General features: G+C 32.1%; 2 protein-coding genes across 13 annotated transcripts in view; one reads left to right on the top strand and one right to left on the bottom strand.

The window, feature by feature from the left end:
* Positions 1–27,282, top strand: part of tpd52l1 (tpd52 like 1) — a 45,074-nt gene extending 17,792 nt beyond the window's left edge. For 3 of the 12 annotated variants that reach the window (XM_005160821.6, XM_009294889.5, XM_005160819.6), the window contains 7 exons: positions 463–578; positions 4,970–5,118; positions 16,406–16,507; positions 20,782–20,796; positions 24,143–24,181; positions 25,565–25,625; positions 25,800–27,282. In XM_005160821.6, the coding sequence (XP_005160878.1) occupies positions 463–578; positions 4,970–5,118; positions 16,406–16,507; positions 20,782–20,796; positions 24,143–24,181; positions 25,565–25,625; positions 25,800–25,922 (605 nt within the window). In that variant the 3' untranslated portion in view covers positions 25,923–27,282. 12 annotated transcript variants of the gene reach the window in all.
* The window catches only part of esco2 (establishment of sister chromatid cohesion N-acetyltransferase 2), a 365,881-nt gene continuing 347,129 nt past the window's right edge, over positions 8,729–27,480 (bottom strand). The window contains exon 5 of the transcript XR_012395470.1: positions 8,729–9,276. The gene's annotated coding sequence lies outside the window, so the exon portion shown is untranslated. The remainder of the gene's footprint in view (positions 9,277–27,480) is intronic.

Here is a 27,480-nt window from a genome sequence, read left to right as displayed (position 1 = left end):
GTTCAAGGATTATAGTTAACCCAATCTACCTTTGGGTAACCGAATTTAATGAAAAAAAAATTATAATTATAATAATGTTTCATATGTTTCTTAATATTAGAGTTATACTTTGTTTTGCTGTGATTGACCACTGGTGAGTATTAACTAGAATTAACTTAATTCTAACCAATGCAATACTTTAAATATTAGTGTATGTTGGATTGGCATGAGGATAGCAGCGTTCATAAAAAAAAAAAAACTAAAATAAATGTTATTATGGATAATAAACACATTTTCCTATGTTTTAAATATGAACTTTTGAGACTTTTTGGGGGGTTTTGCCATCATTTAGCAATGGCCAGTTGATTGACTTTACACAAGTTACTTCTGTGAAATCTAATGCCCTTTCATAGATTTGTACATTTGACTGAAACATGTTAACAGATCTTTCATTGTTCTTCTATTTTTGTACATTTATTGCAGGTTTATTAGACAAGGAGTCTCTAAAGGAAGCGGATGAGGACATGGTGTCAGAAGTGGACCTTAACAACACATACACAGAAGAGGAGCGAGAGGAAATGGAGAATGAGTTGACTAAGGTACTTTACTCTGTTCAGTTCTGTCATGCACTTTTTTGCACATACAGTTGAAGTCAGAATTATTAGCCCCCCTTTTGATCTTTTTTTCTTTTTTAAATATTTCCCAAATTATGTTTAACAGAGCTAGGAAATTTGGATGTCTGATCATATTTTTTATTCTGGAGAAAGTCTTATTTGTTTTATTTTATCTAAAATAAAAACAGTTTTTAATTTTTTAAAAACCATTTTAAGGTCAAAATTAATAGCCCCTTTAAGCATTTTTTTCGATAGTCTACAGAACAAACCATCGTTATACAATAACTTGCCTATTACCCTAACCTGCCTAGTTACCCTAATTAACTTACCTGTAGTTAAGCCTTTAAATGTCACTTTAAGCTGTGTATGAGTGTCTTAAAAAATATTTAGTAAAATATTACTTACTGTCATCATAGCAAAGATAAAATAGATCAGTTATTAGAAATGAGTTATTAAAACTATTATGTTTAGAAATGTGCTGGAAAAAAAAAACTTCTCTCAGTTAAACAGAAATTGGGAAAAAATAAACAGGGGGGCTAATAATTCTGACTTCAACTGTACATTCAAAGTTCAAATCATGGGTTGTGCTTCCGGAATGGGAAACTTCCACTTCAAAGAACTGAGAAATAATTGTAAAATAATATTTTATTATATTTATGATTGTTCATCCAGATTATTTTTGCTGTGTACTTTCTATAATACGATAATATTGAACCTCCTAGGGCTTAGTGTTCACATACGTGGACAGCACATTTTAGCTCTTAAGTGGCTATTTAAAATACTTTGAATGTTTTATATTTTGTTACAGACGTACAGTGTCATCCTGTTTTGCAGCATATGAAATGTCCCAAACACTATTTTTAACTGACCAAAATGGGGAAAAAAAATTTGTTTTTACTCTCTGATAGTCAAAACATGTTTAATAAATTTTAAATGTTATATATGCTTTAAAAACAGTCAGGAAAGAGCATCATAACAAAAGATGATATTAGGTTTTATTCTAATTAGGTTCCAATCAACCCAAATAGCAAAGAGAAATTAAAAAATGCATGTAAAAAAACACTTTTGGCCTTAAGATGTTAAAGGGGTCATGATCTGAGATTTCAACTTTCAATTTTAGCTTTTGGTATTTAAGAAGTCATCATACTAAAATAATACCAGAGCAGTGAAATTTTCTTCCAAGCCATCAGAAAGATGGCGTCAAGATTATTTAAAGAGTATTATTACTTGATGATTTAGATTTTTTCGAGAGAAATCTACATGGATATCATAAATGATCCTCTGGGCCCGGTTTTTCAAAAGGTTTAATCCGGATAAAATTGATCCAGATTTAGTAATCCTGTTTTTGCGATCCGTGATCAGGTAATCCAGCTTACTTTTTGAGCCAGTTTTTCAAAGCAACATCGGATTGGATCAATCTGATCCGGATAGGAACTTTTCAGGATCACTAAATTTGGATAACCAGTGCTTAAACAGCATAGGACATCACAATGTGGAACTATAGATATGTAAAGAGCGACAAGTAGAATAGCCAGCGTGGGGCCAATATAACTTTATTTTTATTTGAAATGAAAACTAAGAAAATGTGATAATTATTAAAATAATAATAATAATAAATAATAAAAACAAGAAAAAGCCCACCCCATCCTCTTCCAGCAGTCCGCTCATCTGAGACCTACAACACAAACACTGTACATTGAGGATATTTATGATTAGTTTCAAATATAGATGTAAATAAAAAAAGACTTAATGTCAAAAACTCCACAATAATTTCAGACTTCCTCATCTGATGTGGAGAGAGCAGCTTGTCTGAGCGTAGCCTTTAGGAGGCGGATCTCAAGTCATTGGCCTTGGTTTGCTGCAGTTTGATCAGAGTCAGTTGTTCCTCTGCCAGATGAAGCTGTGCTTCTGCCCTTTCAGTCTCTTTTTGCAATTGTTGAAAGTGATTTCAAAAATTAGCTATTACCATTCTTTGCAATTTATTTTTGTTATTCTGTAATCATTGCATGCATCACTAATAAATATTCTAAAAAGAAAAATACTTTTCATTGTGCTGAATATATATATCAGTTAGTGAAAGAAAAAAATTGATTGTTTTTGGTCAGTTTTGACAGCTGTTTGGGGGATTATTTTATGAGGCCAAACTCTTTCTACTTTGCTGTAGGCCTATACTGAAAGGCTGAATACATTAAAGCCAATAATCAATATAGCCTGACGGATGAACAAATAAAGTTAAAACCTTATGAATAAATAGTATATCTCGTAAGATACTGCATGATCCAAAAATAGTATTATTTAATACATTTTTAAAGTTTTCATTAAATTTTAGGCATGAAATCCACGCTAAATTCACACTTCTGATGGGATCAGTTTAATCCAGGTTTTTTGGATCAAAGTGATCCAAATCCTACAAAAAAAGGTCTGAAAAACCCAAACTAAAGGTTTGATCCGGATCAAAACCAAGATTGGATTACGTGATCTAATCTGATTAGTAATCTGTTTTTTCTTTTAAAAAACCCATTTTCAAGATTTGATCCAATCCCTTATCCAAAATCCTAGTGGATTACTTTTGAAAAACCAGGGCCCAGGTGACAAAATAAATCAATAAAAGAGCTAGTTCATGATCACTTTCACATGTCTTTAATATTATTCCAGTAAGGCTTGTTTCAAGTTTTGGGTTAATCATGGTCTGCTGAAAGTAATTTGTTTATTTGATTAAGTTTCTTTTTAGGATTTGATATATAGTGTGAAATATGAGGAGATTTTAAGCACTTCAATAATTATTTACAGTGTAACAGAGTCACTCCCATAATTCATCATAGGGTGTTGGGAAAATGTGGATGGATAAGGACTGGTTGTCCTCAGAAAAAAAGGGTTGCTTTTGTACTCAAAGGCCTCAAAGCTAAAGCAGAAATGGTCCTGCCTATTATGTAAATTTTGCACATTTGCATGATGTGACTCAATGCAAAAAGTGAACATGTACTATTGGCTCAGGAAGCCACTTTTATCTGTTATAACCTTTAAAAAAAATGAGGATGGAAATGATTCATTTATATTAAAGCTGATAGTGCTGCCATGTGATCTGGTCTTTAGTACTGTACCATTGTTTGCTGAGCTGTTGCCGCACAGAAATGGTCTGCATTATCTCATGCAAAGCATACACTCATGATTGAAAATCATGTGACCAAAGCTTTCCTTTTTTCCTTGAGCTACTTTATCCTCCCAAATCTTCATGGTCCACTGAGTGATTCAAGTCTGACGTTAACAGTGACACAGTTTGAGAAAGAAGACACATAATATTCACTTTTTTCTAAACAAGAATGATGGGAGGCATTTCCGTTTTAGAGAACTTCCATTCAAAATGACTGATATGAATCATTTAAAACAATAGGGTAATGTGTTAGTTCATATCTGTATGGCTGAATAATCTCTACAGTTCTTTTATAGTCTATTTTTATCTGTCAGGAAAAGAATATAATGCTTTTTTTGATATCACAAGAATATTTGACTAGTTTGCTAAAATATATGACACATGTTCATTCATGGTAGAAAGAAACATGTTATTCCTGATGGCATTGGGCTAGTCTGTGTTAGAAATGTGCTAGCGACATTAATCCATGTTAACATGTTCACCATGCTAGACATGTGTCAATTCCTGCTAGCAACATACAAATTTAGGAGAAAGATGTGCTAATTTATGTTAGCAGTGTGCTAATTCATTATTTACAGTGCAAAACAATCCATGGTAACTAATAAAGAAACGTTAATTTGTGTTCAAAACATGCTAACTTGTGCTAGCAGTGACTAATTCATGCTAGCATACACAGAAATGTGCTAGAAGCTTGCCATATGATATGTTAACATATGCTTGAATGTTATTTTGTGTTAGAAACATGCTAATTCCTTATAAAACTTTCACATGCTAGACAAATGCTGTTAAATCTGATGTTAGAAACATGCTTGCTGCATGATAATACATGTAACATGATAAACATTTTAACAACGTTAAATAGACTAGTCTAAACATGCTAGCTACTTGCTAATAGAGACTCAGATTTATCTGGGTACTTTAAGCTTACATCAAAGTTTATCTTCTATTTTGCTAATACTTTCTCACTTTTAACATTGCAATTTAATGTACGATGGTTGAAGAGTCTAAATATTTGTATGCTTTTTGAAACAATTATTATTTATTCCAGTAATTCTGATTAGATTCTTGCAGCAAACTTGTGTTGGCAGTTGATGTTTAGTGATTATTTTGCTGTGATAATTTTCAAAGCATCAGAAAGGTAGAACTGAATTAGTTGTTCATATCCCTGTTATATATAAATCTAAGAGCAGCTCAGCCACCAACTTTGTCTTATTTTTGTTGTCAGTTAGAAGAAGAAATCACTACTTTGAAACAAGTCCTGGCCTCCAAAGAGAAGCGTCACTTGGAGTTGAAACAGAAACTGGGGATCACGGCTCTGAGTGAACTGCGGCACAACTTCAACAAGAGCTGGAATGACATGCAGACCAGCACAGTGTAAGTAGTATTTGCTAAAGCCAGCAAGTTCATTTTTATTTTATTATTATTTTTTGTTCATTTTTTTATTTTTATTTTGATGGTTTATGATGATACAGATGCGTCATGCATGCTTTTTTAAGTTGACAGCAGTTGTTGTTCTTGCTCACTTGGTGCATTATGAGAGAAAACATATAAAAAAAACATTTTTCAAACTGAAAGAGATAAATTCCGAGCATGTATGAGAGCATATAACATAACATTTTATTTTTATGACCAGACATAGAAAAGAAGGGTTTTATTTGCCAAATTAGCCACTCTAGGTCTTTATTCTAGCACATAATACTCTAAACACTATCAGTTCATTTGTTTATTTATCACTTCCTGTGTGTGGTGCCTGTTTTTGTTAAATCGCTGAATGCCGCCTCAATTGTAAGTTACTTTGGACAAAGGCGTCTGACTAAATGTATGTAAACGAGATGAAAGGTTTTACATTACATTAATTAGGATTTTAAGTCTCATATATGATAACTTAAAACTTACGCATTTTTAAAAACATCCATCAAAGGCCAGTGTCACTCATGTGACGGAAGAACGGGGAAAAAATTATACATGTTGGACTTACTGCAATGGTATCATGAAGCACCGCAGACATGGTCATAAACTATGCCACATGACACGAGGACAAATGATTGAATCTTGTATCTCGATGCCCATTTGGCGTTTACGAATCCCCATGACACCCTACACCCTGAGGGAATCATGCCAAAATTGTGACAAAATGTGATCTGAATCGGGCTTTATTTGTATTTATTGTAGAATGATGTAACCTCTGTCAAGCCTTTTAGTTAAATGTGAAAATGTAAAGACTACTACTAGACTGGGACTGGGAACACTTGATGGATGTTTTTAAAAATGCATGAATTTTGAGTTATCAACTTTTATATTTAATGTTTTTTAATGTAAAATTTTTTATTTCACATATACATGTAGTAAGAAACTTTTGTTTAAAGTGACTTACAGTTGAGGCGGCATACAGCGATTCAACAAAACAGGCAACATGTTAATTATAATTAAGTGCTAATTATATTTATGAACTGATAGTGTTCAGAGAATTATGTGCTAGAGTAAAGAGGGGGTGTTTTTTAGTAGAGTGTTTCTACAGGTGGTTTATCAAACCCACTCACCTGTGCGAACACACTTTTGTGTCTTTATTTTATATATATTTTTATTTTTTTGAGATATGGAGTGATTGTAAGATAGCGTCTGGTACAAAACTGGTGCAAGTGTCAGTTAAAGTGTCAGAGAGATGAAATAATTAATTGAAATGTTTGTTTGTTTGTTTGTGTTCATTTTTAATTATGTATTGGTATATTATAGCAAAATTATAGTATGTTTTTAACTAAATTGATCTTGCCGTGAAATAGCCATAAGTGGCAACAAATACAAAAAAATTAAAAATTGTTTCTGCCTATATTTTGAAGAATACAGAGAGTTTAAATGTCACAATTTGTACTTTTAAAAAAATAATCAGAATTGTAAGATATGACCACATCATTGTAAGGACAAAAAAGTCTGCATTCTGAAAAGTTAAATGTTAAAATTGCTTATTTTTCATTGCTAAAACAAGCATCCATTAAGGCCAGGGGTGTCCAAACTCGGTCCTGGAGGGCCGGTGTCCTGGAGAGTTTAGCTTAACCTTAATCAAACACACCTGAACCAGCTAATTAAGCTCTTACTAGATATACTAGAACAGGGGTCACCAATCTCGTCCCTGGATGTCTGGTGCCCTGCAGGGTTTAGCTCCAACTTCACCTGCCTGGGTGTTTCAAGTATACCTAGTAAGACCTTGATTAGCTTGTTCAGGTGTTTTTGATTAGGGTTGGAGCTAAAATCAGCAGGACACCGGACCTCCAGGTCCAAGTTTGGCCACCCATGATTAAGAACAAAAGTGGAAAAAGTATAGCATCAGCAGCAGTAGCAGTAGCAGAAGTAGAAGCAGCAGCAGTAGTAGTAACAGTAGTACTAGTAGTTCATACACGTTAAATATTTTTTTTTTCCATGCTGAAATTCAGTTCACAACCAGATTATTAAGAAAAACACATCTGAAATTAACCTAATTTAAATCTTGTCTGTTGCACAATCCGTTTAAGCAACACTAACAATATAAACCACCAGCAGAAGTGTTGTTTTCTTGTTTGTTTATTCCACTTCCCTGCAGCAAAATTTACATTGACCTGTTTTTTTTATTTTATGTTGTTGTTGTTGTTGTCCATTAACTTGCCTTTTTATATTGAGAATGAATTGCAGTCAAAATGAGCATGTAGAAACAGCGGTGTTTCCCCTGTCAGTGTATATTGAGGTTATTGCCATCACAATGAGATCCATATCTGCTTCAGTTCACATTCACCCAGATAAACAATGATGTTCTGACTCACACAAACCATTTGCACACACAAAAAAAAATGTCCATGCTGATCCTAGCTGAACATCTCTCTTCCTGTTTTTAAGCACACACTGAAAATGCGCATGAATAAATGAGCTATTATTGCCAATGAAACGGCAATAGTGTAAGATTTACTTTAAAAAACATCTTGATAATTCTTTTGTAGTATTATAGTTAGGGTCGTGAGATTTAGGGAAAATGTCTTTTTTTCATTGTTATTTTTTTATTATTATTATTATTTTATAGATATTGCGATTTCGGTTAGGTTTTGTTGTGAAGCTTCAGCTCAATAATCTGTATTGAAGCTTCTTACTGCTAAAATGCAGTGAGCAGAACTGAAAAAATTTCAACTTATATTAGGAAACAACTCTAAAATCGTACTTTGCTTGCTAGATTGAGTGTCACTGGCATGACTTTTGTTGACTTTTTAGCAAGCCACTCCTCATATAGCCATATCTGGTCCTTTTTTAGGCGCTGGTTGTTGTATTTCCTCGTGCTGTGGCAACAATTCTGCGACAGCTCTTACAAATTGCCTAGTTTTGTTTGGTGTCTTTGACTTTGAAGCCAAGATATTCCCATATTACAGACCAGGGGCCTCATGTACGAAGACTTGCGTGGAAATCTTACTAAAACTTTGCGTACGCACAAAGCTGTAAATGTGCGTACGCAGAAAAAATTTCAGATGTATGAAACACTGCGTACGCCGAATCCCACGCACATTCTTTTGTACATCTGAATGAACGTGAAACTGAGCGCAACATGCACGAGCACAAAACCCCTCCCTGCCTCCTCCCCCGTATGAATATGCTAATGACTATGCTAATGGCAAAACCCAACGAAAAAGCAACGGCAAAATCAAGCAAAAAGAGAAACTTTGAACAGAATGTGAATTGGAGGTGCTGCTTTCGGAGGTAGACCGGAGAAAAGCGGTGTTATTTGCAAGTTTGTTCTCCGGAATTAACAACAAATGAAAAAAATAGAGTGGGAGAGTTTAGCTGATACGGTTAACACAGTTGGGTCTGAACATCGCACTGAGTGCATTTAAAACAGAAATAGTGTGGTTTATAACTGAAAAATGTTGCAGTACCCTTAACAGTCTCAGTAGCGCACCTCATGAGAAGCATGTGATCTTGTACTGACATGTTCGAGCATTAACTCGGCTCGAATCCAGCTTCTAATGAATTCTTTCTTTTTTTCCCCGCTACATATCAGATTTTGCCCACTATTTATCAAGAGAAAGACTAGTAGGAATCATTAATAAGTTTGTGCATCATATTTTATTTGCACATTTATTGAATGGAAATGTTTCTGATTCACGCATGCAAATTCATCTTCAGATAGTGTCTTTATAGCAATGTGTGTGCAGTAGATCGCTCAGATTACATTGGGAAAACAGGCGACCGCTTCAAATTGTGCTTTAATGTTTAGCTGGTCAACTGTATGGTATGGAAATCTTACATACCTACTATATGAACCCGTCTCATACAGCTGCCATTGCAAGGATCAGACACTTTGTAGAGAAGAATTTAACACAACTGCCTCTAGGAGTCGCCAATGGAAATAAAACAGACACGCACAAAAAATGTGCGTACGCCTGCCAGAAAGCTGCCGTGAACCTGCGCACATTCCCACGTTCAGTTCATTGTTAGTAAATCCAAACGTGAGCGATTCTGAGCGTGAAACCTGGCGTACGCAAAGTTTTTGTGCGTACGCAGCGTTGATACATGAGGCCCCTGCTGTTTTTCTTTTATATTAATTCGTCTATTAATGCTTCTGAAGCGGCAGATGCCATCATCCCACTTGTTCGCGCTTTCCTGTTTGTTGTTTTATTGTGGGCGTTCCGCATAGTTTTGTTGTGTAATTCTGATTCAGCAGAACAAAAGTGGGCTCACTTTATTGGCTAGTAAGGCTGTCACACACAGACAACAGTCATGAATTTCCACTGGATGGGGAAGATAAATAATATATATTTCATATCGCAGCCTCTTGCAATTATCTAATCGCAATGTTTAAAATAGCGGTTTCAATTTGATTTCGATTAATCGCACTGCCCTAATTTTAGTAATACTGTTCACTGTCACTGCTCGGAATAAAACCTAATAAGATTTAATAAGGTATTGTTTTTACATAGATTATAGCATGATTAATGTTCTTTTAATAACATCATAACATAAAAAGATACTATGGATAGGGGGTTGAATGGAGAAAAACAATGCATAGAGGTTTATAATTACATTAGAGATAAATATAGACATCACTTTTGGTTGTTTAGTGAACTAGTCAAGTTTATTATTTATGCATTTTTTATATGGCTATTGGTGTTTATTATTATATTTTAATATTAATTATTAATAATGATTATTTGGTATTATAGTGGTATTTTAATATGAGTGAGATACAATAGTTTTAAAATTTGTACTTTTAATCTATTTTTAAAATTTATTTTCTTTTTTCAAAAGTTTAATGTATGAATAAAATATAATATTATTTATTCATTTTCCTTCGGCTTAGTCCCTTTATTCATCAGGGGTCGCCACAGCGGAATGAACCGCCAACTTATCCAGCACATGTTTTACAGAGTGGATTCCCTTCAAGCTGCAGCCCATAACTGGGAAACATCCATGCACACTCATTTACACACATACACTACGCCCAATTTAATTTAGTCTAGTGGTTCTCAAACTGTGGTACGTGTTCTACTAGTGGTACGTGGGCTTCCTTCTAGTGGTACACAGAGGAATCAAATATGTCATATGTACATGCTACATATATTTAAAAACTTTTTATTATTCATTTATTATTTATTTATGAATATGATGACATATAGCCTATGTTTCCAAATGTTGAAAAATAGGCTACTATGTTAGTACTTCACTTTTTTTTTTTTTACTTTTTAAGAACAACCTATCATTTTTAACTTTTAAAAGCACATTTTAATTTAAATGTTGACGTTTTTAGTGTTTTTATTTTTTTATTTTTTTATTTTTTACATGTAAACACAGTGCAGTGTTAATGTTCAAACTATTTATGATGTTTAAAGTGGCTGCCAATAATATTCTTATTAATAGGAATTAATATGCCTCATTTTTGACCTGTACAAATCTGTAGCTGCTTTACTGGGCCTACTACACTACTGTATTTCAATCCGGGTCATTATGGTGGTACTTGGAGAGACATTTTTTTTTTCTGAGGTGTTAACTTAATGAAAAAAGTTTGAGATCCTCTGGTTTAGTCAATTAACCTATAGCGCATGTCTATGGACTTGTGAGGGAAACCAGAGCACCCGAAGGAAACCCATGCCAACAAGGGGAGAACATGCAAACTCCAGACAGAAATTCCAACTGACCCAGCTGGGACTCGAACCAGCGGCCTCCTTGCTGTGAGGTGACAGTGCTAACCACTGAGCCACCATGTCGCCCCATAAAATAAATTAATACAAAAAAATTATTATAATATATAAAATATATTATTATATTTGCATGTCCCTCAATTATTATTGTAATTACAGTAGCGTCTACAGGTATATTATTTAAAATGTATTAATTAGATTATTTATTATATACCCATTTTTGTGTTTTTTTTTTATTTTTGACAGATAGCATCTACAGGTTTTTTAATTTTGATTAATTATTAAAATATACCTGTGTTGCTCTAGTTATTCAGTAACTACAGTGACGTGCTAACCAGCCTCTGAAATGAATAGCCCTTCTCGTATGTCAATTGTCTTGGTGAGGTGTTCGGCAGATGAGAACGATCAGATAGCATCTGTTGACCAATATGGATGATTTCTGTGTTAGCATCAGGTGAAACTCTCATCAGATGATTAGATTTTAGTTGCTTTGTGTCTCTGTAAACCACATATACTTGTACGCACAAACATACTCACTTGTACAGCTATCTTTATTGGGACTTCCCTTTGACGTAATGATTTTTATACTGTACAGATTGTATATTCTATCCCCCTATCCCAACCACCCACACACGCACCATAACAAACACATATTACTTAAAGTGTTTTATGTAATTATTGTCATATCTCTTATCAGCTCGATTACAAAAAAAAGAAGCATTTATTTCCTAGTTTTCCTTTGGTGAGTTGTTTTTAATTGTATTCTTCAGATCAAAGCAGAATTTCTTCCTGTTTTTTACGAGATCACAGAAAAGCAGAAGAGAAGTGTTTCCTGCCTGAAGTTCGGGAAAAACACGTTTTTGTTGTGTGCCTACAGTATACTCTACTTGATTCAAAGTTGATCATTTTTTTAGCCTTTTTTTAAGGGGAAAGGCATGTCTAATATTTAAATTAAATATTTAATGCAATCTGACATCCAAAACAAGCACTCAAAAATGCTGCTTGTTCAAAGTACGTATGAAAAATGATCTGAAACAACACAATTCTTAAGTTTTTTTTTATTGTTTTATGTAATCAACATGACATTTATGTTGTTGCGATACTGAATTCCGCTACCAATCGGTACTGAAATTTAAAAAACGTCCATTTCGAGCTATTTTGATCAAATGTAAGGATTCTCATCCTCCCACTAATGCTCATTGGATTAGAGAAGCTATGTCTTTTCCCTATTTGGAAACAATCAGGTTTTCACTAAGAGGGTCAGTGGGGACATTTATTTTTTTTGGTATGGCAACCTTTTATTGATTATGTGAAAAATGTCAAACAATTAGATTTTGCTGTACAAATGGTGTGTATGGTTATATGTTTGTATTTTTAAAAACATTGAATTTATATATATATATATATATATATATATATATATATATATATATATATATATATATATGTGTATGTATGTATGTATATATTTATATATATATATATATATATATATATATATATATATATGTATGTATATATATGTATGTATGTATGTATGTATGTATGTATGTATGTATATATTTATATATATATATATATATATATATATATATATATATATATATATATATATATGTATATATTTATTTTATGTTTTTTTATTTTTATTTATTATTATTATTATTTGTATTTGGACCTCCATGTACAATTGTATATTTGTTCATTTTTGGCTAATGTGAGCACTATCCCACTGTTGGATTGGTATGGGTCAGTGGTTTGTATTTGTAATAAAGTTCACAGCCCTTTGGCCGCCGGGAAGAAGGAGGTGGAGAACCGAGGTGCAGGTGCAGGTGCACTTACGCGGTGGCCTCATTCCGTTTCCACGGCTCTCGGCCACGCCCCCTCGCCACAGTATTGTTGTTTTTTCTGGTTTGAAAAACTTAAAGTCAATAAAAATATCTAAACCTCAAACGTCAATTTCCCGCTAACATTTGATCGCTGGTCTGTCTATGAGCTGACATACTGACATATTGTGAAAATGTACCTTCGTATACATTTCTGGAGTGCAAATTATTTAGCCAGAGTTACGTATGACTGCATTTCATCCTTAAAAGAACGCTACAGGGTGGTATGACACTGCCAACGGCTTCTGTTTCCTTTCGCGCTACCAGCTGACAACTACATCCGTGTGGATGGCTGTTCAGCTGTCACCAGTTTCCCCATTTGCTCGCTGTGTGCGTCGGCAGACTTGAGATGGAGGGAGGAGTTGACCACGATCACGTGGTTCGAGTCTGACAGAGAACGGTTCCAAAAAGTAGGTAAATCAAAAACAAAAGGCAGAAAATTAATGAACAAATAAATAACAGGGTGAGATCTGAAAATGCCGGAAAAATCAGGCGGCCACGGAGGCTTTCCTTTTTCTTGCTTTTGAAAACACTGTCTGTTATGTTTAGGAAAGGCAGTGGGCAGGTTAATCTGTGCTTTTGAAAACACTTTTGGTTGGTTTTAGGGAAGGGGGTTTGTCGGGTGATATTAGTTGGTCGATCGGTCAGTCAGTCGACAGCGGCATCTGGTGGATTTACACAAGAACAGCAGGTGCAAATGGCACGCGAGAGAGAAATTTGAGACCTGAAAAAGCGTACACAGCGGCCTCTAGTGGATTCACAAAAACAAAAACTGCAAAAAAAGTACCTCCTGTGACTATTTTGCGCTGTCCAAAAATGTATACAGGGGCATGTATCCATAATGAGCCTGGGTTGCAAACAAACAATCCGCTGATGAATCTGCACCGCTTTAAAACGATCCAGTCCCAAACTTGGTAAACAGCCATGAAGTGTGGTGAACTAGTAACCTTCACGGCCAATCACTGTCATTTCTCAACAGCACTTAAATGTTAGTGGAAATGGACGTTTTTTTTTTTTGTTTCAGTGCCATGAAATTCAGCATCGTGACAACATTACTTGAAATTGTAAAAATCATCAAGTTAACTTAATTGATTTGCGTTGAGACAACATGAAGGCAGTGTGTGGAAGCCAGCATTTCTTTCAGAGTGAGGGGTTCAAAAACATCTGATGCCAGCCAACAAGATGTTTTAAAAAAAAAAAAAAAACTACAATAAAGTAAAACTTGCTAAAAGACTAGTACTATTATACAATAAATCAAATAAAAACCTATCTTGACTATTATAATAATACTTTAACTTCTATAATACGTTAATGCTTTAATAATACATTAATGTCTACACTGCATGTTACAATATAAAAAATTTTGTTTAAAATTATTCTTGCTTAAATACCATAGCTTTTGTTTTGGTGGAATTCTAGTAAAATTATATAAAGTACAAATAAAAAATGTCAGTGTGTAAATAAGTTGGTCAATTCAATTCAGTTATATTTAGCAGATTTAAAAACAACCGTCATTCACCAAAGTGCTTCACAATGTCAGAAAAAAAATACAAATAAATACAAATAAAATAAAAAGCGTTGTATTGTATTGAAAAACTCAACTCGAAGTGAACGCCAATGTATACAGGTGTGTCTTAAGCCCCGGTCAGATCACACAATATTGTCACGATTTCGGCACGATATTCTTGATGTAGGGTGTTGTTGGGATTCAAAAGCAACAAATGGGCATCGTGACACAAGATTCAATCGTTTCTTCTTGTGTAATGTGGCATAGTTCACGACAACCGATACCATGCCTGCGACGCCTCAAATGTCTAGCATTGTTTTCTCGTTCTTCACGATGAGTTCTGTCAAGTGGGTGACACTGCAATAGGAGCACATCATTTTTCAGTTATCTCAACGTGTGCTTACGTTAATGCGCCGGTTAGGTAATCAAAAATAGGCTGTATATTTACTTATGGGTGGGTCACAGGTGGATATGATTAATCATTGTTTATGTAAACTTTAACTACCTTTTCATGTTTTAAGGAATTTTATCTGACACTGGCACAAATGTGTAGACATCTCTATTCTCACAATGAGTTTCTGAGTTCACTCAGCCTTCCAACAGAGTTTGTTCCTCTGATGTAATCTGGGAACATGTTTATTGCGTGTCTTGCTTATTTAAATTTGTCATTAATAGTGAAAAAAGTTTATTATAGGCTCCTCTGAAACTGTGAATATTTCACTTAAACTTTATTTAGGCTAGATTGTTATTTTATTTAACAAACCAACACAATCTCACAGTGTTTTGATGCATATAGCGGACTTGTTTTGAAGCACATCACATTAAATGTTATTCGTTATTCTTGTTTATCGATAACTGACCAACAAAAGATACATTAAAATTAAAATAAAAACTATAGCAAACGAAATTTGTTTAAAAAAGATATTTTTTAGAAGAAAAATATACTAATTGTAGTTTTGTTTGAGCCCCTCCACTACTCAACTATAGGGGTGGATGATTTATTTTGCTCTGAGGAAAATAAGGATTTAATGAATGCTTCACTGTGATTGTATCACAAATCTCAGTTATATTTTTGCTCATTTTTTTATATGTCATTATTTTAAATATTATGTCTTGAACATCTGATTTTTCCCTTCTGCTGCTTATTTGCCTTAATTTTCTCATCTCATTCGCGGCAAGTTCAGATGAAGTATTTAATAAACCCATGGCAGGACAATATACATTTAAATTTCAAAGAAAATACCTTTTTTTTTATTAAAAAGGAATCATAAGCTTGATCCTATCCATGTCGAAAGGAATGCCCTTGAATAATGTACTTAGTTGTCTGCAAGCATCAGTCTTTATTGAGATTGAAATAAGATAAAAAAAATTTAATTGAGATCTTGTTATAGCAACACTTGTGACTGCTTTCGAAAATAACACTCGTGGACGTCACGGGAAGACTGATTTGTTACCCACGACAAGTTAAGATTTTATCAAGAAACGAATCGCATATCTGAAAGAGTGACTTTCGTAACCGACAATCATGTGATCTGACCGTGGCTTAAAGCATTGATTTAAAAAGACCAACAGTTTGAGCACGTCTTATATGACTTGTAATGATAATGTTGTATGACTGTAATGTAACAATGAGAGATTGTAATGTAATAATGTTCACATTTTGTAAAGCTGCTTTATTATGATGATTATGTTAATAGTGCTACACAAATAAACTTGCATTGAAATAAATTAAATTATTGAACATTTATCCTAGTAAAAATATGATAATAAAATAAATAAGTTTGGAGCAGCCACAGAAAATAAACACTTTTTGCACATCACACAGTAACGTCCTATGTTTTTACTATCACACAATTCTGTGTTGCAATTTAGTTATATTTTAATTAATTATGCCACCACAGTTTACATTTTACATTTAATTATTAGCTTTTGATCTACTCCCAAAATAATCCACATAAACCCCCACTTGAAAACAAATAATTTTAACAAACATACATGTTTTAAACTCTGTAACTTTTAAAAAAGCAAGACTCTGTTATGAATTAAAGAATGTTTAACTGGTTTATCAGACTTCCAGGCTATAATAAGATGACTTTGTTTTCTTTGTACTGTTCTGGCAGATATAAAAAGACGTCTGAGACTCTGAGCACAGCAGGACAGCGAACCTCAGCGGCTTTCAGTAACCTGGGCACCGCCATCAGCAGGAAGTTCGGGGATATGAGGTACCGTGCCACTTCCCCCTCCGCTTTATTTCTGCTCTCTCATCATTTCCTCTTTCTCTTCTGCAGGGATTTCCTACAAACACATACAGTAGTTAAGCATGAAATGGCAGTTTTGAGAGGTTTACTTCAGACGGTCTGTTTGAGCGGCATGTTTGTGTTGCGTAAGCCTCATGTAATCAGCTTTCAGTGGGCCAGACTGAGGGCAGATCCAGCTGGCAGAGAAATAAGAGCTGGCAATGACATGAAGAATTTACCAGCTCCTGGATGCTGGAGAGACAATAGAGGCTTTCAGAAATGCCACATAGATGAAGAATCAACTCTTCTTATTTAGTTTGAGTTACTTAATATGGATTAATATTAATGAAAATGAGTATATATATATATATTAGTGTATATGTAACTACTGTATGTACAGTGGGGAAAATAAGTATTGAACACATTAATATTTTCCTGAATATGAAATTTCTAAAGGAGCTGTTGACATGAAATCGAACCAAATTTTGGTAAAAACCCAAACAAACATCGGTCTTGTCTATTAAATCTGTTCTTTAATGTGTATTTTCTACTGGATTCAAGCCATTCTATAGCCAGATTTCTTTCTCTGAAAACATTTGAGAGTTTCCTTGGCTGTGTTTTCATTGTTTTGCTGAAATGTCCACCCTGGTTACATCTTCATCATTCTGCTTATGTAGATGTTGGACTAAAGCAGCTAATATTTATTTACAATGATGAAGGGCAGAGGATTGATCAATAACTGATGAGATTCCAGCTGCTGTCTTGGCTTTCACTGCCTTTCTGCACCTCCTTCATGTGTTCAATACTTTTTCCCTCGGTCATTTCATTTTAATACATATAATTTAATTTGTATACTAATTAGGTTTGTTTTCTTTGCATGCTGTATATGAATTTCTTAGGTTGTTACCAACATCCGGGGAAAATTATGTGCACATTTTGTAGCACATAAAAAGCAGTGTTTGCATTATAGTTATTGTAAATAGCGCTATACAAATAAACATAAATTAAAAATAGTAGAAATATGGGTTACACTTTAGTTTAGTTCATAATTCGCATGGTATTAACAAGCCATTAACTAACAATACTGACTTAATAAACTACCAATTAGCTGTTTAATAATAATTAGTAAGGTAGAAGTTTAGGTTTTGGGTAGGATCAGCTGTGCAGAATTAGATCATACTTTATAACTACGAATGAACAGTTAATATCTTAATAATAGGCAGGTAATAAATCAGTAATTAATAGCATGAATTGTGACCTAAGCTAAAATGTTGCCGAAATATGCTAATAAATGTATTCATACATTCCCCAAACTAAATTAATGATCATATTTCTTCTTAGAAGTATACAAAGGTGAAAAGCTTTTTTATTTTACAAAGCAGATTTATTTTCACTGAACTTTTGCTTATATTTACAAAGGGTGCCAATAGTTTTGACCAGGATTGTATAATAATCTGAATCATTTCTCGTTTCCAACTTATATCTTCCTTCTGACTTCGCTTTAGCAAAATAATGTTGATTTGACTGTTAGTAGATGGTAATGTAGATCCAGCACCTCATTAACTTATTTTACTCCAGCATGTTTGGCCTTCAGGCTCTGTATCCCAGGAGGTATGTGTGTGTGTTGCCAGTCTGAAAAGCTTCTTTCTGCATGGTTTTCTGCTACAAGTTTGCAGTGGAAATTCCGCAAACTGCATGATTACAGACGATTACAGTTAAATAAAACAGGTTATTTTGGAGTGTAATGATACATTGATTTGTCTTTTGAAGTCTTTTGGTTCGGCACATACACAGTATACTATGTACTGTATCTGATTGTGAAGTGTTTTTTTATCCACAGGTTTTTATCTATATTAATATATAAATAATATTGGTATTTTATGCCAATACTAAGATCAGTCTCTTCGATGCTGTCTCGTTTGAGGTGTGAATAAAACTTTGAGACATTTTATAGCATACCTCTTGCACAATAATGTCAATGTGCTGTGTGATTTGTTACTTTTCACAAACAAGCAAAGTCTTTTAAATTCTGGAAATGAAAAGAATCAGTGCTATTTTTGAGGCCGTTAGTGTTTGATGTGGCATTATGATATCAAATTTCCAACAATTTGTTCAGTTAACCTCAGTTAATCTCTAGAAAAAAAAAGATGCAATTTTATGTATAGTTTTTTTACTGGACTGCGACTAAGGTTTGTATCAAATCATTTGTGTATCATTACACCTCCACAAGTGATGCTTTTTGCTTCTCTTATTGCAATATTTTTGTTCTGTGACTAATATATTTAGGATTTTTTTTTAAATCTGGCAACCTTTTTAAAAATAGCTAAAAAAATGACTTTTTAATATTGTTTATAAGTCAAAATTCTTAGTAATGGTTTATAATTAATTAATAGTTGATATAAGCATACCTACAGTATACTGTATAGTTCAAAATTTCTGTTTTGAAAGTGCTTGTACTGTAAATGTATAAAGCCAGATCAGTCTAAAAAAATACATTTGCATTAAAAAAATTCATAAATGCACAACACAATTCATAAATCCACCACTCCAATTCGTAAATTCAAAACAATTCATCAATTCAAAACTAAAAAGCTAAAATTTTCCCCAAATGCTCACACATGCATCGTACATAAATACATTTAAAATGTTTACACAATTATGTATTTATGAAGTTCTTGGATTCCTTTCCTTATCCATTTATGAAGTATGTTAGATGTATTTATGAACCACTAATGTGCATTTGAAAATGCTCACACAAGCTCGAAGTCCTTTGAATTTGTCCGGTATTCTTGAGATCCTTCTGGCAGGACATAACTCATACACATCTTTGTTTTTGAAGGATACTCTTTCAGCCAATCGCGGTTTTTTTTTTATCCATCAGTCAAAATGTTATTTACTGAACAAACTCAAGGAGCTCCACCATTTAATTATTATTATTTCATATAAAATATATTTTTTAGCAGCATTATTAGACATTTGTCTTTAAATAGCATCATAGTATGTATATATATATATATATATATGTATATATATATATGTATATATGTATATATATATATATATATATATATATATATATATATGTATATATATATATATATATATATATATATATGTATATATGTATATATGTRTATATATATATATATATATATATATATATATATATGTATATATATATATATATATATATATATATACATATATACATATATACATATATATATATATATATATGTATATATGTATATATGTATATATATATATATATATGTATATATATATATATGTATATATATATATATATATATATATATATATATATATATGTATATATATATATATATATATATATGTATATATATATATGTATATATATATATGTATATATATGTATATATATATATATATATATATATATGTATATATATATATGTATATATATATATATGTATATATATATATATGTATATATATATATATGTATATATATATATATATATATATATGTATATATATATATATGTATATATATATATGTATATATATATATATATATGTATATATATATATATATATATATATATATATGTATATATATATATATGTATATATATATATATATATGTATATATATATATATATGTATATATATATATATATATGTATATATATATATATATGTATATATATATATATATGTATATATATATATATATATGTATATATATATATATATATATATATACATATACATATATATATATACATATACATATATATATATATATATATATATATATATATACATATATATATATATATATACATATATATATATATATATATATATATATATATATATATATAATATTATATATAATTTTTTACAGAAATATTATACTTTTGAAATGATAAATTGTGTTTTGAATTTATAAATTGGAGTAAATGTAATATTTTTGAGACTGATATGGCTTCATATTAGTGAGTTTAATGAAAACTTGACATCAATTGGATACATTTGTTGTACATTTATTTATTCACTTAATTTTACTTACTTTCTATCTCTGGTTTTATTCCTATAGTGTGTTTACCAGTAAAATTAACCAATACACTTGCTTAAAAGATGTATTTCCTGCATGTTTTCCTGTTGATTTTAGTCTAAAATGACCAAAATCTTGTCATATGGCCTAATAATCTGTCAAAAGGAAAGATTTACCATGTTCTTTCTCTATCTCTATTTCTGATGCGCACCAAAGGTCATATTCTATTGGGTAAGATATTGTAGATCCCAGATAGAGATTAGCAATAGCTGGCTTCCTTCAGCTTCTGCATGTTACATGAGAACAGTGACCGTGCTGAAACCAAACCTGACTTTAAGACAGGACACAGTGTTTCCATTAATAATCAACATGACTGTGAAAGTGCATTCGATATCTGAGCAATCAATGTGAATGTTTCAAGATGATTTCTAGAGTGTCATCCTAACATTAATTCTAACAGCATGAGATGCCATAAACTCACATGGATGGTTCAGTCTTTCAGAATGTGTTGTAGCATTATAATTGCTGTATTTTTTATTGGAATTAGGGAGTCTTTGAAGCATCAATGATTCCATCAAGAGCCTTTAAAGTACTTTTCATTGGAGAAAAAAAGGTTCCATGTAGTGAAAATGCTTTTTTAAAAGGTTTTTACATTGAACATAAAGTGTTTTTTTTTTTTGTTTTTTTTAAGTAAGAGGTTAAGGAAACAATTAAGGGCCATGGTGTTTTTTACACACATTTTTTATTTCTCTTTGCTATTTGGGCTTATTTGAACCTAATTAAAATAAAACCTAAGTATCATCTTTTGATATGATGTACTTTTAGAGTAAAATGATGTCCATATATGTGGACTCGTGGTCCGAATTTATATAAAACACTTAATCCTGACTGTTTTTTAATGCATTAATAACACATACATATTTTTGAAACATGTTTTCGCTATCAAAGAGTAAAAACAATTTAAATTGCCCATTTTGAACAGTTCAAAATAGTGTTTGAGACATTTCATATGCTACAAAACAGTTGCAGGATGACACTATTGACACAATTTATAAGTGTAGAAATTAGGCCTGTCAAAATAATCAATATATCGACTTTTCGCACAACGCATGGAATGTGAAATGTTTACTTTTAAAGAGCCCCTATTATGAGTTTTTGAAAATCCCCTTCCATGTGTATATCACAGCTCTAAGTGAATGTGAAAGATTACCTTGTTTAAAAATATACATTTTTAATAAAAGATTCGACTCAGAGTTGGTTAAATGATTCGTCGTTCGTCCGGATCTTTCGCTTGTCTCATATCGACGTCAATACGAAACAATACCCAAATATGAAGTGCTGGATCTGGTAAAACATTAACTTAATAAGTGAACGTTCTGGTGATTAGTACAATAATACCCGGCAACGGGGGATTCGTCAGCCGTTTGTTAAAGGTAGGATTAGAAAAGACTATTGATGTTTGGGACTTTGTCAGGAACTTTATTAGTACACAGTTCATGGATCAGTTTCTTCCTCCATTTCACAAGTAAGTGTGATTAAAATGGTTGCCTATTTGTTTTCTTTAGCTTGCCAAATATGTATTTAATTGTGTTTTGTTGCTTGTAATCGCTCCACATGGCTTGTACTGTATCTGGTTAACATTTTATATTTACATATCATGTCTAAAGCCATGTTGAAAATGTGTCGCGTGCCACTTTCTTTATGGATTTAAATGCGTTTGTGAGCTCGCGATCCTCTGCCATTTGTCCTTGCTATAGCGACCGTCAGCTGTTCCTATAGCTGTTTCAAAATAGTTCAGTTTTTGCCACTGTGTGGATTAATACTGAATGTGTGTCACTGTTTTTACTTATGGTTAAGAATTGAGCTATAAAAAATGGTGTTTAACTGCATTGCGGACCAATCAGCGCAGATTAGAATCACGCCAAGGAGAGATTTGGAAACAAATGAATTGCTGAACACATCATATGGGAGTCCTTGGGATAATTAGTTAAAAATAAATGCAAATATCATAAGACAATGGAAGTGTTTTTTGACTCCCAAAACCAAAATATGACCTTTTATAATGCATAATAGGGGCTCTTTAAATATTATTAATTTATTTAGGATATACGTTTTCACATTCCAATTCCAATGCCCACTTATTAAATTGTAAAAATGGCTATAATTTAATTAAATATTCTTAAGAATAAAATATTATGAGTTCTTTGGAAGAGTGTACTTGCATTGTGATGATATTACATTCTGACACTATATAATGAGAGGCATACAATGGTCTCAAAATGACAATAATATTGTTCATCGCAATATATATTTTTGCAATACAGGTATATCGTACAAAAAAAACTGATATTGTGACAGGCCTAATAGAAATAAAAATGTTCCCCCTATAAAGAAGCTTTTGTGCAATTGGTGTTAAATTTCCTGAATGGAAGCTCATATTAAAATAAGAAACCTTTATTTGTAAAAGTGTAGGGAACTGGTTTCAGCAGGTGTTGCTTTTTTATTGTGAACTATTTATGTGTTGACGAATAATGCATGTAATACCCTGTGTTGGTACATTAAGTATGAAAGAAAGAGTGGCACATCTTTACACTTGCTTTGAGTAATGTTTTTTTTAACATGCTTGTGGTTTATAGTAATATAGTACATTGAAAAGTAAGAAGCTTGAATTTTAGAGTTTGGGGTCTGCAAGAGTTTTTGTTGTTGTTTTTAAAGAAATTATTATTTTTTTATGCAGTAAGAATGGATTAAGGGGAGAGTTCACCCAATATTCTGTCATCATACTTACCATTTATTTGTTTCAAAAATGTTTTTTTCTGTTGGACACAAAAGAAGATATTTTAAAGAAAGCTGTAAACCTGTAACCATTGACTTCCATAGTGTTTGTTTAACTATTTGTCAATAGTTACAGGTTTAAAGCTTCTTCAAAATGAATTACTTTGAGTTTAAGTAAAGAAACTCATAAAGGTTTGGAACCACTTGAGAGTGAGTAAACAGTGAGTAAATTGTCATTTTACTATGACAACTATCCCTTAGTTGAACTATACCTTTTAGTTTGTTAAAATTGTACGTTTGTACATGCTGTTCATTAAAGAGTCCTGTGTTCTTAAAATATTATGCAGCACAGCTCTTTTCAACATAGATACTATTAAGAAATGTTTCCAAATCCCAACTCGGAGATCAAAGATATATATATATATATATATATATATATATATATATATATATATATATATATATATATATATATATATATATATATATAAAATCAAAACAGAAAACTGTTATTTTCAATTGTACTAACATTTCACAACAGTTGTTTTACTTGGTATATTACAATCAATTCAGCCTTTAAGAGGTTTATTTCAAAAATGCAAAGTCTTCCAGACCCAATACATTTCATTGATAGAGTGTAGATATAGTAAAACTACTGCTTCAGACTTTACTTAAATATTACTAGAATTACAGCTTTAAATCTATTAAGTATTAGCATTGTATGGATTTCATTTGCAATGAATGTGTTTGTCCATGATAATGATTGAACCCTCTCTTGCTTGGCCATGCTTTCATGGGACAGCTATTCTGTACGGCATTCAATGAGCATGCCTGCCATGAGGTAAATGTGTGTGACAGCCTATCTTGCATCTGTGTATTTACTTTTTTTTTTTTTGCATTTAATACCATCTTCTACAACATCCAGAAATGTAATGTTCTAAGACGCAAACATGCGCCACATATGCATATATAAAATGATACAGGTTGATTATTAGAATATCTGTCACACTTTACAATAAGGTTCATTAGTTAATGTTAATTAATGCATTTACTAGCATGAACTAACAATGAACAATACATCTACTACTGTATTTGTTCATGTTAGTTAACGTTAGTTAATGAAAATACAGTAGTTCATTTCTAACTCATGATGCATTAACTAATGTTAACAAGCATGGACTTGGATTGTTAATAACTATTATGCTCAATTTTGATTAATAAATGCTGTACATGTGTTGTTCATGATTAGTTTATGTTAGTAAATGCATTAACTAATGAACCTTATTGTAAAGTGTTCCCAGAATATCATATGTATGTACAATACAGTCTAATTTATTAACACTATAAGTAATGATATATTATATAGTCATGTCCATTAAATATATATTAAAGTGGATTTTGTTCACCTAACATATTTAGGAATAGAAAGATAATGCATTTAAAGTTAAACGAGTTATTTCAAAAACAAAATTATATATATTTATATATACACACAATTTAAGTCAGAATTATTAGCCCCCCTATGAGTTTTTTTTTAAATATTTCCCAAATGATGTTTAACAGAGCTTTTTTTTTTTTCTCTCTCTCTCTTTTGTTTCTCTTTGTTTTCCCCCCCAACATATTGATCTGGGTGTACACTTTTTTTTTGGACTGTGATCTTAAGTGTTTTTCTTTGATTAGTTTCCTTTGGTACTGACTAATCAAATGTATGAACAAATATATAAGTGTAAAGCATCCTATAAAAAAATATTAAATTAAAAGAGAGTTCCATCCATTCACTGTCTGTCTGTTTGTCTGTCTGTCTATCTACCTGTATTTATGTATACATATCACATGAACTTCTTGAAATTCTGTTTATTCTGAGCTTGTTTAAAAATAAGTGTTTATTTATCACTTCTTGCGATTTCTCACTATATTGTTAAATATTTTTATGTAGTTTTTTGCAATAACTTTATATTTCACAATTCACAATTTATTTATACAAAATAGCTACAAACTTGTAAGTCAAAATAGTTGTAAAGTCACAAAAAAGTCAAAGTTTATAATAACTTGTTGCAATTTTATAATTAGAAATAGAATAGCTCACAATTCTATAAAGAAAAGAGAAAACGAGTACTCATAAAAATGTATATTTTATTCTGTGGCAACCATCACATTCTTTGGGTTTATAGTTGTATTGATTTTAATATTGTTGAATGAAACTAAACTCTTCATTATTTTCCAGGAACTCGCCTAGCTTCAAGTCCTTTGAGGAGAAAGTTGAAAGCACAGTTTCAAACATCAAGGTAAGCCTGACATATAATCGCCTCAGTGCTCAAACGACCAAATTGTGACTTGGTTTGACCCTGAGTTTGAGTCCTGTTAATAATTGATACGCTTATCATTGGGAGTTTTCAACTTCCCATTGCTGGATGCCAAAAATTCAACATAACGTCATGGATGTTCTGTGTTGTGAGCAGTCAAAGGTTGGAGGAACAGGAGGAGCGGGCAGTTTTGAAGAGGTCCTGTCTTCAGCTGCACACGCCAGCGCACAGGACACCCCTACCAATAATGTGACAGAGAGCAGCGAACGCTCATGCTAAAGCTGACAATGGAACACAGATGGAACTGTAATGCTCCCTAGTGGTGTGGAGAATTTGGTGAAAAATGCCCAGGGGGCCCAACATTTGCTGCGTCCCAATTTGCATACTTATACCATAAAAATATGTACTCTTTATGTGAGGACATATTTGTGAGTGTGCAACAGAAGAGTTTGTGAGCTTTTGGACAAACTATTTTATCGTTAATGGATTGTTATGTTGCTTAATTACAGGCATCATATTGTCACATCATCCACATTTCATTTATGATGAATTTGCTATTAAATTTGAGATTAAGTAGCATGTTATACAGCCTTTTACAGAGAAATCTACACATTTGTTTGCATAATTGTGCATTCAAAGGTTAATGGCCGAATGCATATATATAATAACGTTTCAGATGAAATATATAGTGGATAACAGGACATATTTTTCATCTGGTTAAATATTAATCATAAGTTCTTTAAACGCTTTTACTTAAAAGCCTCTTCACTTAACGGCCATATGCACCCACCATGTTTGTATTTTTTTAAGCACATTTTACCAGTGTTTGTAGTCTTTACATCTAATCGGATACATCTGCACTACAAATTTCTCCCAGAAATAGCACACTATCTAGTTAACACTCATTTAAACTACTATGATTTGTGACACTGGGACTGGGATGGATAGTATGCTAATTGGGATGCAGCAATGGTAATAATACATGCTTTTGTGTGCTGGTGGATTATCCGTCCAAAATGTTTCTAATCTTTTGTATGGAAGAAAAATAACCAAGTGGAGCATGTATATTCTTTAACTTTTCTTCGAAATGTGTATATTTTCTTAGGAGACTTTGGAGCAGTCTTACGTTATTATTATTTATACTAACTCAACATTAATGTAACCGTAACAAAGCATGATGCTTTTCCCAGACCAAAAATACTGGCTGAATATCCAAACCTAAGTGCGGTACTTGAAAGTATGTTTATGACTTTAATGTTGTCATATATCTTAATATGAATATATTTCTGTTGTATTCAGTCCTCGGTTAAACACTGACAAAAATGATTCATTGGATTTACTCAATGTTTTTTAAGTTAAGTGGTTTCGAACTATTTATACGGGCTGAATTTAAACCATTACTAAATTTAATTACTTTGTTTAAATTTAGCCCATATAAGTAGTTTGCTGCCACTTACCTTAAAAACAGTGTAAATCCAATGAATAGTTTTTTTTAGTGTAGATCATGTTTGCTGTTAACAAATGCAAATTATAGAACAATAACAATTGTCAACTAGCAGAAATGTATAGCGTTATTATATTGTTTTTCTTTATTATACATTATTATTAAGGTTGATTAAAAGAACAGAATTTTCCCAAATCTCTGTGTTGAGCTACGGTTCATTAATAACATTAGTCATTATACTTTTTCTTTGCCATAAAGTTTCAGCTCATCAGTCATGAAATAAAGGTGAATTGAACCGAAATCAGAAACCATAAAATAACCATTAATTTGACGCTTCCTTCACCACTATTACGACAGAAGACAGATGCTGCTCAGCTTTGACCTTTGGGTGGG

The sequence above is a fragment of the Danio rerio genome, chromosome 20 (genome assembly GCF_049306965.1).
Source record: "Danio rerio strain Tuebingen ecotype United States chromosome 20, GRCz12tu, whole genome shotgun sequence".
Classification (NCBI taxonomy): domain Eukaryota; kingdom Metazoa; phylum Chordata; class Actinopteri; order Cypriniformes; family Danionidae; genus Danio; species Danio rerio.
Note: the sequence above shows the minus strand (reverse complement) of the source record. Positions and strands in the feature narration are given on the sequence as shown.